Raw genomic sequence first — 18,548 nt, 5'->3', positions numbered from 1 at the left:
GGCATACATGACTAATGTACATGTGAAATGCTGGAGGAGATGCTTTTAAGATATTTGAGAAAGATTTTGAACCAGGAGAGATTAGTGCCATGAAGAAGGACTTTGGTGCAGAGGTAATGGAGGAATCGCAGTGGTCAATAATGTCAAACATAAGGCAGGGACCATGAGCCATTATTGTCAGTATCATATCTCCTAATGTGTCCGAATTCATATGTTCATAAAAGCAAAGAGGGCTGCAAGGTTATTGGGGTGGGTGGGAATGTGGAGTGAATGGGTCAGCATGATCTTATGGATTAGTGCAGTCATCGTGAGGGGCATGAGTAGCCTTGGCCTACTCCTAACCTGTATGTTCATATAGAGTCTGGTGCAACTGAAAAGTGGGGTTCTGGAAGAGGCAACCAGGGATTGGTATGGAGGTAGAGAGAAAACAGGAGGTGCATATTGATAGATTAAAATCATCCTAATCCTGCTATTGTGGGCGGCACGGTGGCACAGTGCCTCACAGTGCCAGAGATCCGGGTTCAATTCCCGCCTCAGGCGACTGACTGTGTGGAGTTTGCACGTTCTCCCCGTGTCTGCGTGGGTTTCCTCCGGGTGCTCCGGTTTCCTCCCACAGTCCAAAGATATGCAGGTCAGGTGAATTGGCCATGCTAAATTGCCTGTAGTGTTAGGTAAGGGGTAAATGTAGGGGTATGGGTGGGTTACGCTTCGGCGGGTCGGTGTGGGCTTGTTGGGCCGAAGGGCCTGTTTCCACACTGTAAGTAATGTAATCTAATCTAAAACAGAATTATGTTTCAAGTTCAATGACCCGTCTTCTGAACTTCAGTTTTCTTTTCACAGATGCTGCTCGACCTGCTGAGTTTCTTCAGCAATTTTTGTTTGTTTCAGCATCTCCAGCATCTACAGTTCTCTGTTATTATATTGACTTGGGAATACTGTTATTCGTATTTGAGCTTTAACCAATCGGATTATTTTGCAGGTCACTTTGATGCAATGTCAATCTCAATCTTTCCCACATTAAACCACCTTTCTCCATCAGATTCATCTGACATCAAGGTGGAAGAAAAACATTGCTCATGTTAACTATATTTTCCCTCCCTAATTGCATTTTGGGTGTACCGACACCAAATGGATTGCAACAGTTTATGCAGGCAGCTCACCATCACCTTCTCAAGGGCAACTGGGAAGGGGTGATAAATATTGGTCAGACTAGGGATGACCACATCCAGTGAGTGAATAAAAAAGCTTAACATGTTAGCGTCATTGACAGGTTTAACTAGCATTGGTGTGAAATTTATATTTACGTTCGCTCTGTCTGTTAAACAGATTGAAATGTAGATATTGAAATAAAGCAGAATGTCCCAAAAGCAGTGCATGACTTTTTTAAAAATTCCATCCGCTTACCACAGCACTAAAGAAGTGAGGCGGAGAAGATGTGCTTACTATGTATAATTTATGAGAAGTTAGATCTTTGATTAAAGTAACATGTAAAAACAAGATAACACTAATCAGACACAATCTGTGATATTGTAGGGAGTTTCAAAACAAACCACTAACCAATGAGTGAGAAGGGGTGTGTCTGGAGTCCCAACTGTCAAAAGACAGGGCACTTTCTGTATGAGTTAATTCAGTGACATGAATGGCAGCGTACACGAGCAAGCAGCTCCATTGACTCTTAGTGTGTAGATGCACTAGGAATATGTCACCACAAAGATTGCTTCCAGATTGTCTTTGCAAGGATTTCTGAATTCAGACGACTCGTTGCTATTGACTTAGGGTGAGTGGTGAGTGTTTCAATATTAGTTTCTGTATCTTTTAACAAAAATAAGTCAAAATGTGTTAAAATTAGTATCTTGTCTACTTGGTTTCTGTGAAAGATGATCTTCAACACTGTTTTCTTTCGTAGTTTGTGAGTGGATTTATTCTGGTATGTGCATCAATGTACATTTTGCAATTTAGGGTTGTCTGTACTGTTATTATGGTTATTCATTTACCCCAGCTTTTTCAGCAGACTCTGCCCAGCACCAGCCCCTTGCAGGGCGGACTGGAGGGTGATATTAACAACACTTGGTGCCTACTAATGTCACTTGGTAATCATCTGCAGGGAGAGTGAAGGTGGATTGGATCAAATCATCTGACACTGCTCTTCTCAGTGTGTTCAGCATCTCAGTTCTGCTGGTTCACTGACATCTCAGGACTGGCTGAAATTGGGAAAACATTGTGTGGGTGAATTGCTGCAGAGCCACAATATGCACCTTGTGATGCAGCACCTCGCTTCTGCAATTCAAATATTGTAAACACCTGAAAGCTTTTGCAGAACCGATATAGAGAAAATTCAGAAACAGCATGCGAAATCTGCCAACACGTTACAAATTGTCAGTTCTTGGTGTTTTTGATAATTAAACAAATCAGAATTGAAAACAGTACAGTGTTGTATTTTATTCCTCTGTGTGTATGTTATGTGCACTTCTTTTTAAATTTTGCTCTGGCTCTTTTGATTGGTTGTCTGCTCTGCCAACTGGTATTGAATACTTAAGTGTACACTCTCTTCCATACAATAATGGGAAGGGGCAGACTGCCAATCTATTAAGTGTCAATCTTGGCAAGGTTTTAAGGAAACTTTCTCTTGGTGAGCCTTCGAAAGTTTTCTGACACTGTATTCCCAAACTCCCCTCATTACAATACAGCATGTCCTAATTGGCATCTGACTAGTCATTTGGCCCTACTCACCACAACTGTAATTATTGGCTGTGCTGGTTCTTCCTGGCATTTCCAGTGCCAGCTTTAGAGGTTTGCTGTGCATCTGGTTAAAGTTGTGGCACTCTGCGGCTGCTCTGAGCAGTTCCTGCCGATTGCCCCAGACATGTTGAACAGGGGGTAGTTGGTACCCACCTTCCTGATGGGGACCTGGAGACCCTGCTGGTTGAGGATACATGTGGTTGGTGACCCGGAGTGTGTCCTGAGATGGTGGTCACTGATGGAGGGCTAGAGGAGCAAATGGTGAGCTGGAGTTTCCCGCTACCCGCTCTGACATTCATGTCAGGAGTTGTCTGCAGCAAGTAGGAGAATAGGAAACTGCATATTGATGAGGTGAGAGATACCATAGTAATGAGGATGCTGATGCACACTAATTCAAACAAGCAGGTCCCTCTCCCACCAGCGAGAATCTCATCTTGCCTTTCAACACTTGGATGGAAAACTAAAACTTTTGGCACCAGGAAGCTCCTCACCAGCTATCTCATGCGATTTTCCCAAATTTTTCACCATGGTCTCCATTGTTCAGAGCTGGAAGGGATATGCCTACGAGGTTCTATTTGTGCTTTAGTCTTGGGCTGAGCTAATTTAAACTTACTTAGGGTTTGGTAATAATACACATAAATAAAGTGAATCTAAAAATTACAAAGTAAGTATTTGCATATCTGCTGCAACATAAGCTTACTCGGATGCCATCCTGGTGGGAGAGGTGTTGCCTTTTGTATCATCTCAGGTGGACCTAAAAGCTTCCATAGTGTTATTTTAAAACAGAGGGCAGGAAGGGGGAGGCAATCCCCAGAGTCCCGGACAATATTTATTCTTCACCCATCCAAATTGCAGATTATTGGGTCCTTATAGTTTACAAAGATACATCTTTGCTTCTTTCTCATCTTAATGTACGGCAATAATATAAAATGTCGAGAGTGCGGTGCTGGAAAAGCACAGCAGGTCAGGCAGCATCTGAGGAGCAGGAGAATCGACGTTTTGGGCATAAGCTCTTCATGAGGAATGAAGCTTGTAGGCCAGGGGGCTGAGAGGTAAATGGGAGGGGGTGGGGCTGGGGGGGGAAGGTAGGTGAGAAAGTGATAGGTAGATGGAAGGTGGGGGTGGAAGGTGATAGGTAGGAGAGGAAGGTGGAGCAGATATATGGGAAAGAGGATGGACAGCTCAAGAGGATGGTGCCGAGTTGGAGGCTTGGGACTGGGATAAGTTGGGGGGAGGAGAAATGAGGAAACTGGTGAAATCCAGGCATCGGGTGGTGAGGGTTTGGCGATGGAGGAGGCCCAGGACCTGCATGTCCTTAGTCAAATGGGAGGGGGAGTTGAAGTGTTCAGCCATGTGGCAGTGGGGTTGGTTGGTGCGGGTGTCCCAGAAATGTTCTCTGAAATGATCCGCAAGCTGGTGTCCTGACTCCCCGATGTAGAAGCGACCACATTGGCTACAACAGATACAGACAGGATATGATGAGTATGGAAGTACAGGTAAATTTCTGTCAGATGTGGAAGGATCCTTTGGGGCCTTGGACAGAGGTGAGGGGGGAGGTGTGGGCACAGGTTTTGAAATTCCAGCTGTGGCAGGGGAAGGTGCCAGGAGTGGTGTGCGGGCTGGTGGGGGTGGGGGGGGGGGGAACATGGATCTGATAAGGGAGTCATGGAGGGATTGGACTTTCTGAAACACTGATAGGGGTGGGGAGGGTAATATATCCCTAGTGGTGGGGTCTATTTGGAGGTGGCGGAAGTGGCAGAGGATGATGTGATGCATGTGGAGGTTGGTGGAGTGGATGGTGAGGACCAGGGGGGGTTCTGTTCTTGTTGCGTTGGGAGGGGTAGGGTTCATGGATAGAGGTGCGGCAGCATCTGCAGTCCTCGCTTTCTCCTGGTAATGTGGAATGAGCAACACTGCAAAGGTTGCCTAGGATTTCCCCATTTCATTTCCATTGCTGTTAAAAGGTTGAGTTTGTTGATGTTCAGTTCCACAGGTGGTGTTGCCAGCCCTCTGGTACAATGCTGAATTGTTTATTTGCCAGCCTAAATATTGTGTGTTGTTAAACCTTTTGATTATGGCAGCTGATACAGCCGAGTCCTATCTGCTCCTCAATGAATGCACATTTTAAGCGGGGACTTCTGTGCAGTAATAAATCTTAGCTGATTATTTTTGTCATTTATCCCCTTGTTTGCTTCCTCACCGATATGATGGTACTGAGACAGAAGTAGCCCCCTCTTGGCCATTTTGGCTCGATATATTAGCTTGCACAGATTGCGAATCTACTCTGGGAGCTCTCTAATCAGTGAAGCTCAATGCTACTCTACATCTCTGCACACTTAACAAATTACATTAATAAGTTCATGATGACTGAGGACAGCTGCCTTGATATCCATTGTGAGCACTGATTATTGTGTGGACACTATTAATTTCCAATCTTAAAATAATATTGTTAATCCATCAAAAATTAATAAATATCAAGTGCAGTGCTGATTAGATAGATGCACCTGGCAAAATTAGAGTAAATAGATTTGATTTGAATTTTTTTAATTCTCCAGTAAATAAATTCTCTTACTTTTATGGGTTTCCTTGAACGTCATGCTATCCAGGCTGAGAGGGATTGTCTGTTTCAAGATTTCAATCATTGCCGATACCTGGTGCTCGGCAGTGTCTTGAGATTACTCCCCCTCCAATTCTCTCTTCCTGTCTGGAAGTGATTAGTCTGCACTCAGCATATTCCTACAAAGGCAGCAATCTGCAAGCCACCTATTTCTAGTACACATAATACACCCTGCTATCCAAGGCAGACAATGTAACTACTTTGTTAACCAGGGGAAAATCCTGTTGGAGGGTGACACAATTCAATCTTGTTGTGCAGAGACTGAAATGGATTGTGACTCTTTCATTTTAACCACATAGCCACAAGTACCATACAGGCAATGTATCAGTTACATTCTGAAGTGAATTATAACAGTTGTAGATGTACTTATTGTAAGGAAGTGCGTCAATGGCATGGGTATTTACATATTTTGTAAACTTATATAATGAGCCAAACAAGGAAGTTGTGCATTTTAACTGTGTAATTGCTGAGAAGTGGTCCAGACCTTGCAGCTGTCCCTACCACAGACATTCAGAGAGTGTGCATTTCCTCTCTCCACATCAACCACAATACAATACTGGACTTTGGTCCTATACTGGCCTTTTTATATTTGTGAGAAGTAGAGCAGATGGTGTCTGGATGAGCAAGAGTCAGTGTAAAACGTTCCTTTGTTTGTTCTTCTGAGAATTTTTATGTCAGACTAGTCATGCTGTCTTTCTGCTTTGTTAACCATACCTAACGCAAGCAGTTTGGGGTTTTAATCATTCTTGCCATTAAACTCCTTTCTTTTCTTTTAACCCTTTAGCTGCTCCTCTCCCCATTACACGACTAGTTGCCTGACATCACCTACTTCTGCTGCATACCTCTGCTGGTATCACTGTGTAACTGGTCAGAATGAGGTAAACCGATCTTGGAGAGTCAGCTGTACTCTGCTGTTATGTCATGTGAGGAAGCTTCCACACAAGGCAGTTGTAAACAAATGGGGACATATGTGGTGAGAGAGGGAAGGAGGGTGGGATGCAGGTCTGGACTCATGTTTTACTATTCCATTATTTAGTTTTATGTATTTAGCCAATACATAATTTAACCAGGAAACAAGCAGAAACCTTCCCATTTGCTGAATTTACAGTGATCAGTTCATTAATGCAGAGGGGTAACTCCTTGAAATTTGCAGTATAGTTTATGCCTCTCTCCAAGTGCTTTGCACTGAGGCCCCATGGTGGAGGTTGGTTGTACAGATCCCCTGTTCTGAACCTCTGGGGCAAGGACTTGGTCTTGGTCATTCAAACCTTGCCATTTGATTGGACAATTGCACACTTTTTGACGTTGCATTAGCTTTGTTATTAGAAGATGCCTCATTTCCAATGCAAAGTGATATTGACAGTCTGGGTTCAATTCCTGTAGTGCCTGAGGTCACCATGAAGATCCTGTCTTCTTGCCCTTTTCCCTTGCCTAAGGTCTGTTAAACTTGCGGTTAAGTGCACCACCAGTCATCTCTCTCTAATGAGAGATTGGGACTATGGAAACTATCATCTTAGAGGTAAACAAGAAAAATGTGATCAAGTCCAGCATTTGGGAGATTGAACATGACTAACTAGCTGTTTGATCATTTCTTCTTTTCAAAGAGGTAGAAAACCACCACTATTACCAAGCTGCCTGTCTTCAAACACCGCAGGTAGAATCTGATGACTGCAGTATGGTTAAGTGGTTAACAAACAGAACCAAGGCTCACTCACTCATCACACCTATCACTTTTGGTCCCTTCATAGATTGAGAACATTTATTATCTATTTTTCAGCTGCAAGTTTTTGTATTTTGAATCTCGTTTAATATATATTTCTGGGACAATCAACTCTTAATGCCCAGCATTCTGTCCCTCTCCAACTTCTATTGTGAGAATCAAATGGGGAAAGTGATTACCATTGTTTGTGTGGTTATACTCATCTAAACTGTATGTGGGGAGTTTCTACAGGATGCTTGAGGCTGAGGAACTGAGTACATTTGCTTTCTTATAAATGCATCATTTACTCATTAAATGTTACCGTGGTTCTGAATGTATTTTAACCATGGAAATACATTGCAGGTTTACAAATCTTGTGGTATAACAAGATGTATTGCAATTAATTTAGAACAGACAGAGTAAAGTTATACTTCAGGCCAAGAATGATAGAACGATCTAACTGGTGTTTTGAGTATTTAAAAGGACACATGTTTGGATCTGTATGTGTTCCAAGGACAATGGGAGTGAATAGTCAGTAAGTCAGGCCATTGGAATTCTGCGCAGTGGGAATAAGTGATTTGATTGAGATGCTGTCTATTTGGGTGAGAACCCTTGTTCCTCCTTGCTCCATGGGAATGGTTTTTTTTAAGAAAAGGCCTTATCTGTTGTTGGCAGGCTCGGCGAAACAGACCTGGCCTGTTAACGATCTAATACCCATCTTGAGCTAAGCACATGGGGGTATGCTTCTGATTTTGAAGGAAGGAAAGGAGTACCCTGGGGAGCTGGTAGGCTGGCTCAGTAATGGAGTAGAAAAACAGGTGCAGTCCTGAAAACTGCTTTGAGCTCACAACAGTTGATGGATCCTCCCCACGTTGGTGCAGAAATTGTATCTGCTGCAATGCAAGCATCTGAAGTCTGGGCTGGGGAACACGTGCTATTTTTAATCTCAATAATTCAGTCATTACACCCACCTTCCTTTTTAAACCTGTCTGAAAATAAGCCTTTTACAAAGCTGCAGCTCATTCATAATATGTATCACCCTCAGCTCCATGTATTTCACATCTATTTTGTATTGCAGTAACCCCAGCCTCTGGTGACAGATGTCTTGTCACAAACACTGCTATTAATTCTGAAATATTCTAAAGTATCAGTTTATGGTTTCCCTCCAAAATTGAGAAATTTAAAGCTTGTTCCTTTATTTCTTAGAACTGACACTTAACTACATAGGTGTGATGAGGAATAAAAATGACATTCTAACAGCCTTTGTATGTGGTTTTGACATAGCTATATGATTAACTGTCAGATCCTTAAAAAAAAGTTTAGAAAAACATTGAATTTAGCTGTATTTGAGTAAGCAAACATCACTTGACATTTTATTTTAATATCTCATGACCAGGTGGGGAGGGATAATTTGCTCCTTTCTTTGTCAGTCCCTCTCAGTCCGTCACATCAAATATTTTTATTTCCTTTCTCACATGTTGATAGCATTCTTAAGAGAAACTTAGTTAACCAAATCAAAAATGAAGAAGAGCCAATTTCACGAATTTTTGATTGAAAGAGAATGGAGTTTCCTAATAAACTCAGACCGTACAAAAACACACTATAAAGTTTTAAAGGAAAAGTGGTTGTGAGAAGGGTGTCTGGTAATAAAGGGAAATAGAAGCAAATGAGGTACATATCTTAAGAATCCCCTGCATTTCAAGAATGAAGTGACCTGCATTTAACTGTTTAGTTGCTGTCTTGTTTTCTCTAATGATGCACCTGTGGATATCCCAGGATTCTTAGAGAGTGGTTGTTTTTGTTCCAAGTTTGGACTTCATTTGCTAACTCCTGACCGTGACAGAGATTGAGTGAAGAGTTTTCAGTATCCTTAGTGTCCATGTCCATGTTGTTTTCTATATATGGTTTTTGTATATGGTTTCTTTGCACGTTCTGCTATCTGTATCAATGTTTTATTTCAAGTTGGATAGTTGTAGACAGCCTTTCATCTCAATATATGAAGTTATAGTGCAACTGTGAAATAAGTAAAACAATTATACATGAATTTTCTGATGGCTCACTGAGTCTCTGTGCCTTTCGATTAAAATGGTAATTCAAATGCAGCCAGTTTTATTACATGTGGGTTGCCTTGACTTGTAAAGTTATAACAACCATTTTAAATATTAAAGTCAAATGATAAAAGCTGAATATTATTAGTACATTTTAAAAAAAATTGTAACAAGGGTCCTTGTATAAGTAATACTAGTGCAGTTTGAATTTTGTCTGCAATGGAACTTTAACTCTTAATATTTAATGTCCAAATAACAGAGGCTACCTTAGTACGTGTATATGAATATTGTATACTCTCCTTGTGTTTGATTATTGAAAATTAAGATATTACAATTCAAAAATAGGGAGAAAGAAAATACAATTCAACCAATAAAATCTGCTGTTTTGATTAACTCGTTAGGATGCTTTCAAAGAACCCTATTTAATTTTTCTAATGCTGCAATGCATTAACTATGCTCAGCTGACTATTAGCAGGACAAGGACTGTGGCCTAAGAGAGCTCTGAAATGCATCAGCATTGACAAGAATAGCAACAAGGACCAGCTATGCAGAAAGCAAGATGTGAATGGAATTAGTTCTACTGACTATGAGTGGGCAGGTTTTGAATCTGGCATAATTTTTCACTTCACTATTAACATACAATGTTTCATTCTCACAGGTTAACATACTGTAGAGGGATCTAGGTAACCATCTGAACGAAACAGTAAATAAGATGGAATCACCATTATGGAACGTGACTGAAGAGCCCACACGTTTGGTGTAAGTTTGCAGTTCTGTATTATTGTCCATTCTCAATTCACTCTTGTACTTTTTAATATATGTAGTTATTCCTGGTAAGGCATTCTGAGTAACGTCTTCCTCAAAGAAGGAGAAAATATGTAATATAACAATTCCTCAATAGTCCATTACATTTTTTATGGTTCACTTATCAAGGAAGAAATTATGTAAAACATATTCTTTATCATGCATTACTGCTAAAAAAAACTCTGTAGTCACTCAATCTTTGGTACAAACTTCAATCTACTTGAGGTGTTGGTGATTGAGCCAATGTGTTGTGTTTTCACTTCATGATTTCACCTCAGGGTGAAATAAATGTTGCAGAATTAAGCAACAGATCTTGTAGGGAGAATGGAAATTGTAGCAGCCAGCGGTGGTTTGGAATAGTGCCACTTGCTAAAGATAGTGAGAAGCTACCTCATCAGTTTGAGTAAAAACCTGAGACTATCTGGACATGTAAAAGAAACTGACTGATGACCTCTTCATCATGGCTTTTCCAAGCAATAATGTGGTTGCCCCAGCTGTAACCTATTGCTATTAATTTCAATAGAAAGGAAATATAAACTAGATACAATGTCTGATTAAGTGAGTGATTTGTTACGATATACAGAAAGGATTATTTCATGTGACAGTAATTTCCACATTCATGTTTAAACAGGAAATAGGTTGAATAATTAAATAGTTATTCACTGAATTTGTTTGCTCCTTGGATGCTCTGGAGTGTGTTGTGTGTCTGGGAGCAAACCTGTTGTGCTCTTATTAACAAGTTTCAGTGCCCTGCTATAAATTTTGAGATAAAGTCAAGATGTTGAATACTATGTTTGCCTTGGAGACCTGGTTCCACATGGCTTCCATCAGCTGTTGAGGCAAATTGAGCATCATGTAGTGAGTTGTCAGCAAATTACCCAGTTAATTCTGAAATGAATGGACTAGTGACAGCGCTTGCTGACATGTTAATTCTGGTCTCTGCCACTTTCTCCAAACAGGATGATTTGATTAAAATTCATGCAGATCTATGAATGCTAGGACTCCTCTAAGTAGTTGAGAGTAAATGCACTTTATCTCTGGCAATATGTACAGAATATCAATGTTCCTCATCTGTGGTCTCAGTGTTGGTGGAGCTGACCTCAAGGGTTCACCAGCGAGTGAGAGTTGGAGGCATACCTTTGCTCACCAGTGAATGGGAAACTGGGAGATATGGGCCTTGAATTTCCTGGGAATTACTCTCTCTTTGCCATTGTAATATTGTCATGAATGTGATGGCAGAGGGGGGTGGTGTCTCCCAGCGCATTCTCAGGTAATGAGAGACTGCGGGAGGTGGGTTTCCATTGTAATCATAATAAAGTTACCATCAGTTTTATCTGCAAGGACATTCTTGGTCACAAATGCAATGGGAGATCAAAATGAAGATGAGGGAGTGTCCATAACCTACTGCCACTTACTCATGAAGAAAGCTCTGTTGGGTGAAAGCTCCAGAACTGTCAAGTATTTGAAAAACCATACACCAGAGTGAGTCTTTTTAGCAGATAAAATTAAGTGCAAAAATTAAATATTTTTCATTCTTGTAAATACTGAAAATACTTTTGAAAAGTTAGGTACATTCCATCCATGCTTTTTCATCTGATGAAATTAATAGACGGGCTGAAAATTTCTTCTGAAATTTATAAGAAAGTCGATTTTTGTTTACGTTCTTGAACTAGAGTAATAACCACTTTCCATTGTAATGTATTCTCTGAACCAGAGTTAGTAAAAAGAAACTTCTTCAGATTTGTACACATCTTTTACCAAATTACTCATAAACCTTATGAGACAGAAAACTCCAGTAAGGTTAACTTATTACATAAATCACAGAATCCGTGCTGTGTGGAAAGCAGACCATTCAGCCCATTGTGTCTACACTGATCCTCTCAAGAGCATCCCACCCAGACTTGTTCCCCTACCATATTTCTGTAACCCTGCATATCCCATGGCCATCCCACCTAGCCTGTACATCCCCAGTCTCTATGGACAATTTAGTTTGGTCAACCCACCGAACTGTACATCTTTGAACTGTGGGATATTATTATATTGCAATTGAATTTTAGAAATAGTGATATTTAGAAATAATTTGTGGCCGTGCTGAATGCCTGCATTTGGCTTTAAAATGCTATTGGTTGCCTTAGAATTATTAACATGCTTCCTCCATTTAAGTTATGCTGTTACTCATAAAACTTACACTGTTGAAAGACTGCTAAAACCATGTTCACTTACTATCTAAACTTAGCAAGTCAATCACTAGTTTTCTTTTTTAAATGTAGTTACCTTAGGAAAATGTTTGCAGTGACCTTGCAAATTGTTAACAGGTGTGTTTGGTGAGTTTTAAGGTCATTGTACATTTGGATAGAAAAGTAAGTGCCGATAATTCTGCACAGTTTACATCCTCAATGCAATAGCTTCCCTGTCAAATGTTGTGTATCTGTCTCATACAAGGCTATAAATGTTAGGAAAATGCAAAGAGTGAGATTTACAGTCAAGCAGAAATAAAGAGCCTGCAAATTCATTGAGACACTGGTAAATATTGGTTTTGTATATAGTATAAAATGGTTGAGTTTGCAGTTCATTTTGCATCTTCTGATTTTTATGTCCACTTGCTGCTGAATCACTCTCATCTGTTTTATAAGAAGTCAAGATTTATTCCACAGTTTTCTGTTTATTAACAGCTTAGAGTGACACAGAAGTTAGTTCCATTTTAAGTGGATTTAGGCTGGCATTCAGCTGTGTTCACTAAATGAAACCACTCTAACACTGGTGGTGTAATCATCTCAGACACATACAAAAGAGCTCTCCCTACTCTCAAACAGATGGGTGCTGTTAGTGTATACATTCCTGTTACTTATTTCATTAAGTCTCCCAGGACAAATTCTGAAAAAGGCTGCATTTCTGGAAGCGAACCCTTTAAAAACCAAAGTCAATGCCGGGGGAACAAGACGTAATTTCACAACATAAGTTAGTCTAGCTTTCGCAGCGACGCTCCACCTGATGAAGGAGCGTCGCTCCGAAATCTAGTGTGCTTCCAATTAAACCTGTTGGACTATAACCTGGTGTTGTGTGATTTTTAACTTTGTACACCCCAGTCCAACACCGGCATCTCCAAATCATAAGTTAGTCTGAGAATTCCTCCGAAATAAAAAAAATCAAAATACAGGTTGTTCTGCTGTAACATGTGTTTCGTTAACGTAAATTCTCTGTAACGTGATTGACGAATGTGGGACACTGTTTCTAAAGCACAAACTTTTAAACCGTGTGTTGGGTGTAACACAATTACAATGTCAACACTTCAACTCCTGCTTCGAATGTGTGATTTTTCTATCATGGAGGTTGCACAAGAATGCAACCATTGCAATATAGAAGAACTACATGTATGACTGCTCATAAAAGGCACTATTACTCAAATTCACTGGTGAGCTTGCCTTTTGAGCACAGTTTCTACTAACTGTATCAAGTTTATAGGTGATAGAGAAACCAAGATGTAGAGCTTCTCCTTAATAAAGTTTATGGACTTATTCACAGATACATGGTTCTCCTCATGCACCCCAGTCCCAGCTGTATTATATTTATATTTTTTCAATCTATCTGTCAAGATGTATTATGGTACATCTCCATAGCCATCATCGGTGGGATGTAAACCAAAACCTATTGGTCTAGGGGTGTGGACAGTAGCACAGCATCACAGAAACCAAATTGCACACTAATTACGAGATCAATTAAGACCCATCTACTATTCACAAAATTTGTTTTAATTAGCAGCTAGTAGCTCTGAAAGTGTTATTGATGAATTTATCTTTAATATAATAATTTTTTTGAATATTTGTTTAGAAGAGACATTGGCTGGAATTTTAGTGGAAGGTGGGATCAGGGTCAGACAAACCAAGAAATCCGAGGGGGAAAAAGATGGACAGGGTAACCCCACAACTTTGCAATTCACTCCAGATTTTGGAAGGACAGGCTCTGGTGTGGATGGGAAACCCCATGGGTCTGATGGAATACTCTCCACTTGCCTGAACAAGTGCAGCTCCAATAGGTTCAATACCATCTAAAACAGCCCACTTGAGTGGCACCATTTCCCCAAAGATTCACTCCCTCCTTCCTTTACCAGCTGCAAAGTTCATTGCAGCAATGTGCCAAGCCTCATTTGGCAACACCTTTCAAAACTGAGACCTTTACCACCTGGAAGGCAAAGGGCAGCAAGTGCCCATTACACTGCCATCTGTACATTCCCCTCCATTCCACACACCATCCTGACTTGGAAATATATCACTGTCCCGTCACTTGCAAGCGGTCAAAAAGCTGGAACTCCATCTGTAATAGCACTTTTGGGTGTAACTGCACAAGGTGGACTGCAACATTTCAATGTGGCTTACCACCACATTCTTAGGGGCAATTAAAGATGTAACAAATGCTGTCCTTGCCAGTGATGCTGATATGCCCATGTAAGAATTGCAATGAAAGAAAATGAATGGAAGTGGAAATATGAAGAAGTCCTTTCAGAAAACAAACATATTTTGCTTACAGATTCCTAATTATGCCCAAAAAAGAAATTCCAGACCATACTATTTGTTACTTTACAATTAAAAAAGAGATTTGTCTACTTCACCTTTAAACTAGCTGTATTTTTTTCTCCACAGCAGTTTAAATGACAGACATGATGTGAGAGTACAGCATCTGCTTTAGTCCCAGTAGAAAGCTTGTGACATAGGGATCAGGCAACAGTTGGACAGGAATTTAATGCTGCAATCTGCTACCCAGAAACAAATGGGCAGCTTAAGTTGAAGAGGGAAGGAAAGCATTGTGTCCTTGTTCTTAATTTATTTAAATTAACATATTAATAATCCTATTGCTGTTAATGTCAATTATTTATCCCATAAATTATTTCATTATTAAACTTTGGCCAATTTGGACTAAAGCAAGGTGATACTCTTTAAAATGATGAGTAGATCAGTTTCAGAACTTGTCAGCTTTGCTCTTAACACACACCACTAAATGTTCAAGTATTAGCTGGAAACAGTTTTTGAAATGCCCCATAATTGCTCACGTTGTCATAACAGTGGTAAAATATGGACTATCAATTTTCAGTTTTCATATCTAACTTTAGTACCTGCAAACATTTAGGGATTAAAATGGTTTGTAAAAAAGGATAAATGATGGTAAATTAGCTTCAGTACTCACCTTAGTGGATTGAACCAAGTGTGAGATAAACAAGGGCAAGCTGAAGAAACATGACTATTTTAATCACAAAGTACTGAAACACAGTCAGGTACAAAAAAAACCTTTATCTCCCAGTTTCCTTTTACACATTTCTGGAAATTTCACATGCACTTAGTCCTTATTATCCCCTGAATTGTTACCCTTGGAACTGTGTACTTGTGAGGTCAGCCCCTGATTCCATCTACTTTTCTCCGTCATGTCATCTGGACTGCCTCAGGAAACCAATTGCAGCCATTCACAGTACACAGGAAAGTGCATAGCAATGCCCCTATCTCTCACAGATAACAATGACTGTGTATACTGAGATGAAAGTAGACAGCAGATTATCCAAGATGGGAAAAACAGTGATGTGAAACATGGGAATACACAAGTGAATTTTAGGAAAAGAGCTATTGGGCATAGAAATGAAGTTAACTGGATCAGTAATGCAGAACTGGAACGTTCTCTCTCACTACAGATTCCCTCAGACTCTTGAAGAGTGTCCAGTGATAAAGCAAATTGGAGAAACAGTCTTGACCTTCCTTTGTACCAGACTGTCCCCTTTGTAAACTCTATCTGTTTATGCTTTGATATCACATTTTCTTATTTTTCTTAGGGTGTTAATTCATAAAATTATTCCTTCCATTCAAGGGAACCTTGTAATTGGCTCCATAATTTTGACTAGTACTACATTTTAGTTGAAGTCTGATATAGTTGTGTACCAAAAAGAATTTAAATATTTGTTATGGAGTTTAAAAAGTGGAAGGCAATTCATCCCACCTCATCTGGTCATGACAATGTGCACTGACAGAACTTTATTTGAACCTTACCCTTTGTGTTTTTTTTTATTGTGTTACAGAGGGATAGTGATGAATTCCAGTGAGAACTCCAGCTTGATAGGCCGAGTCGCCTGTGTCACCTGGGACCCCATGAGAAACATTTTTCTCCCACTTGTCTACTTGGTGGTCCTGTTTGTTGGACTCTTCGGGAATTGCATCGCGTTGCTGACATTTCTACAGAATGCCAGGAAGGTTAAAAAAGCAATCCGGGTGTACCTGATTAATCTGACGCTGGCTGATATCCTGTTTAACCTCACTTTACCGTTTTGGGTGGTCTATTATTTCAAGGGGGGAGACTGGATCTTCTCAGAGGTCATGTGCCGGTTAGCTGGAACATTCTACTATATAGCGACATACAGCGCCATCACCTTTATGATCTTCATTAGCATCAACAGGTACTGTACGGTCCGAATGAAAAAACTCAACCTTCCTTTCAACAAGCCAGTTGGATCCCTTTGCACCTGTGCTGCAATTTGGGTAGTTTGGATTGCATGTGCCATTCCTACATTGATACAGCAGCAGTCTTTCAAGAGGGGGACCATTGTAAAATGTTTTGAAGTATACTCTGGCAAGAGGTTTTATGTGTACGCATCTTTCACGTTCTTCCTCATATCCTTATTGATTGTTTTACTGAGCTACATTTCAATAATGAAAGCTCTTTCAGCCCAAGGGAAAACATCTCAAGGCATCCATCGAAGGCTGGCTAAATCGATGGTGCTGGGGATGCTTGTAGTGTTTTTGGTGTGTGCTTTGCCCTATCATGTTTTCCTAATCCCCTGGGAGTTAAGCAGAGCTAACTCCGAAGAGATTTCTCACTGTGGCCCTCCCAAGGCCATTGACATTATCCACCAATTGAATGTGGCTTTGCTGAGCATGAATAGCTGCATTGACCCAATCATCTACTGCTTCTCTGTAAAGCGGTTTCAGAGAGAGTTGTTGAGAACATTCAGAAAACTGATGCGCTGTTTGCCCTTTCAAGTGCATACTTTTGAGGCCTCAGAAATTCATATCAGATCGACGTCACTCACTACGTCGTAGCCTCGGGGCTGAGAAGGATTGGGGCCTGACCTTGAGGTCAGCACTCTGCAGTTTGTTACATACTTACAGCTGAGTTAGAAATGAAGTGCCAAGCCATCCTTGGAGCCACCACACTCAGGTTTTACTGCTAAAGCATCCATCGAGCTGTTCTCAGTGACTTCCCGCATCTATTGAAGCTTGGCATGACTCAAAAGACACTTGTGACTGGTACAATTTTTAAATTCCTACCGAGTGAATTTTCATCCGGAAAGAATGTGCAGCTTAAATTCCATCCATTTTTGGCATTAGAAGGCTTGCCTCAGAGCAGCAAGGTCTAAAAGTGACTTTGAATTTCGAAGTGCTGACTTGAAAACAGCATTGCCCCTAGGAACAGATCCATGAGAAACATGTCAATGAAGGGAGATTTGCTGGAAAAGTCTTAACATTTTTATCATAATGAAGTTGAATGGAAAGAAGGCAAGAGACGCATGTTGATAAATTTGTACATCACTGAGTCATGTATTGGGAAGTACATGGGGAGGTGAATCCTCTCCTTTGTACTTAAAGCAACCATGTCAAAATTCTTTTTACTGACAATGGTTACGAACATTTGTTCCATTTCCCAGAATACTCAAGTGGAAAATTGAATCAGATACGTTACTCTGGTCTTATTCTGCACTGCAAACAATCCTGGTTATTTTGCTTCTTTGAAAATTTGTTTGTCTCATAAATTTTCTTTTTGTAGTGATACACTTCTTTTTTTTATTGTGGTATCAATTTTGTACTTTGTAAAGTATTCATAATATTTTTGATTGTACTTTTCATTGAAATTCTGACCTTGACTTGTTTGAAGTCCTGGAGGCAATTAACACTGGAATCCAGCCTTCCATTGTGACTGTTTTTAACGAGAACTGTATTAAGTCTTGATGATTATGTGGACAATGTATATAAATGAATGCTGGCTAGCAGTTTGTAAAATAAATATTGTTATTTATGGAAGAAAGAATCGCAGTAGCAGAGAATCATTTGGTCTGTCAAATCAATGCTAGTATTTCCACCACATGCACAATCAGGTTTAATTGCACTCTCCTGCTTATTCCCCAAAGACACTCAGATATATCCATTCACTAATGCCCGTTTGACACATTGAGAGAGCAGGAAAGGGTGAGGGGATTTTAATTTTATGAAGCCAGCAGCAAATGTGGTGTGCGGCTTAATTTGACAGAATGAAAAATGTTGATTTTCTGATAGTGGGTTGAGCTGCAGAGGTAAAACAGAAACGTTTGTGGTCTGTCAAACATTCCACTGGCCTGTGGTGGGTCTGTATTGGTAATTTTTATCCCATTAAAATATATCTTCACTTTGTCTTACCTTTAAGTCAAAGTCAGTAGTGTATGAGAATCTAATGGCACCCAATTCATGGTCACTTAAGAGTGGGATGGTTAGCTTGTAGTAGTGTGTAAGGTCAGGAATGTCCCATGCTTCCACTCTTTGGCACAAGGAGGGGAGGAGGAGAATGAAAGATTGCGTGGAGGCTTGGGATTGTCAAGTGTCAGTCAATGGCGAAGGGAGTAGGTATGGAGGAATGG

The 18,548-nt window shown here is 40.3% G+C and overlaps 1 protein-coding gene across 2 annotated transcripts; it reads left to right on the top strand.

Moving 5' to 3' along the window:
- The first annotated feature begins 1,649 nt into the window (after nucleotides 1–1,649).
- On the top strand, nucleotides 1,650–17,915 carry LOC140453299 (platelet-activating factor receptor-like). Of its 2 annotated transcripts, none has more exons than XM_072547869.1 (3): nucleotides 1,650–1,777; nucleotides 9,762–9,862; nucleotides 15,963–17,915. In XM_072547869.1, exons 2-3 carry the CDS (start codon nucleotides 9,816–9,818, stop codon nucleotides 16,978–16,980), a joined length of 1,065 nt encoding a protein of 354 aa, XP_072403970.1. In that variant the 5' UTR covers nucleotides 1,650–1,777; nucleotides 9,762–9,815; the 3' UTR covers nucleotides 16,981–17,915. The 2 variants fall into 2 exon arrangements, with proteins under 2 accessions (XP_072403970.1, XP_072403971.1); XM_072547870.1 differs by having other exon boundaries at nucleotides 1,650–1,784.
- The last annotated feature ends 633 nt before the right edge of the window (nucleotides 17,916–18,548 follow it).

This window comes from Chiloscyllium punctatum, chromosome 27 (genome assembly GCF_047496795.1).
Source record: "Chiloscyllium punctatum isolate Juve2018m chromosome 27, sChiPun1.3, whole genome shotgun sequence".
Taxonomy (NCBI): Eukaryota; Metazoa; Chordata; class Chondrichthyes; order Orectolobiformes; family Hemiscylliidae; genus Chiloscyllium; species Chiloscyllium punctatum.
The sequence above is the reverse complement of the archived record's forward strand: the minus strand, read 5'-3'. Positions and strand labels throughout refer to the sequence as shown.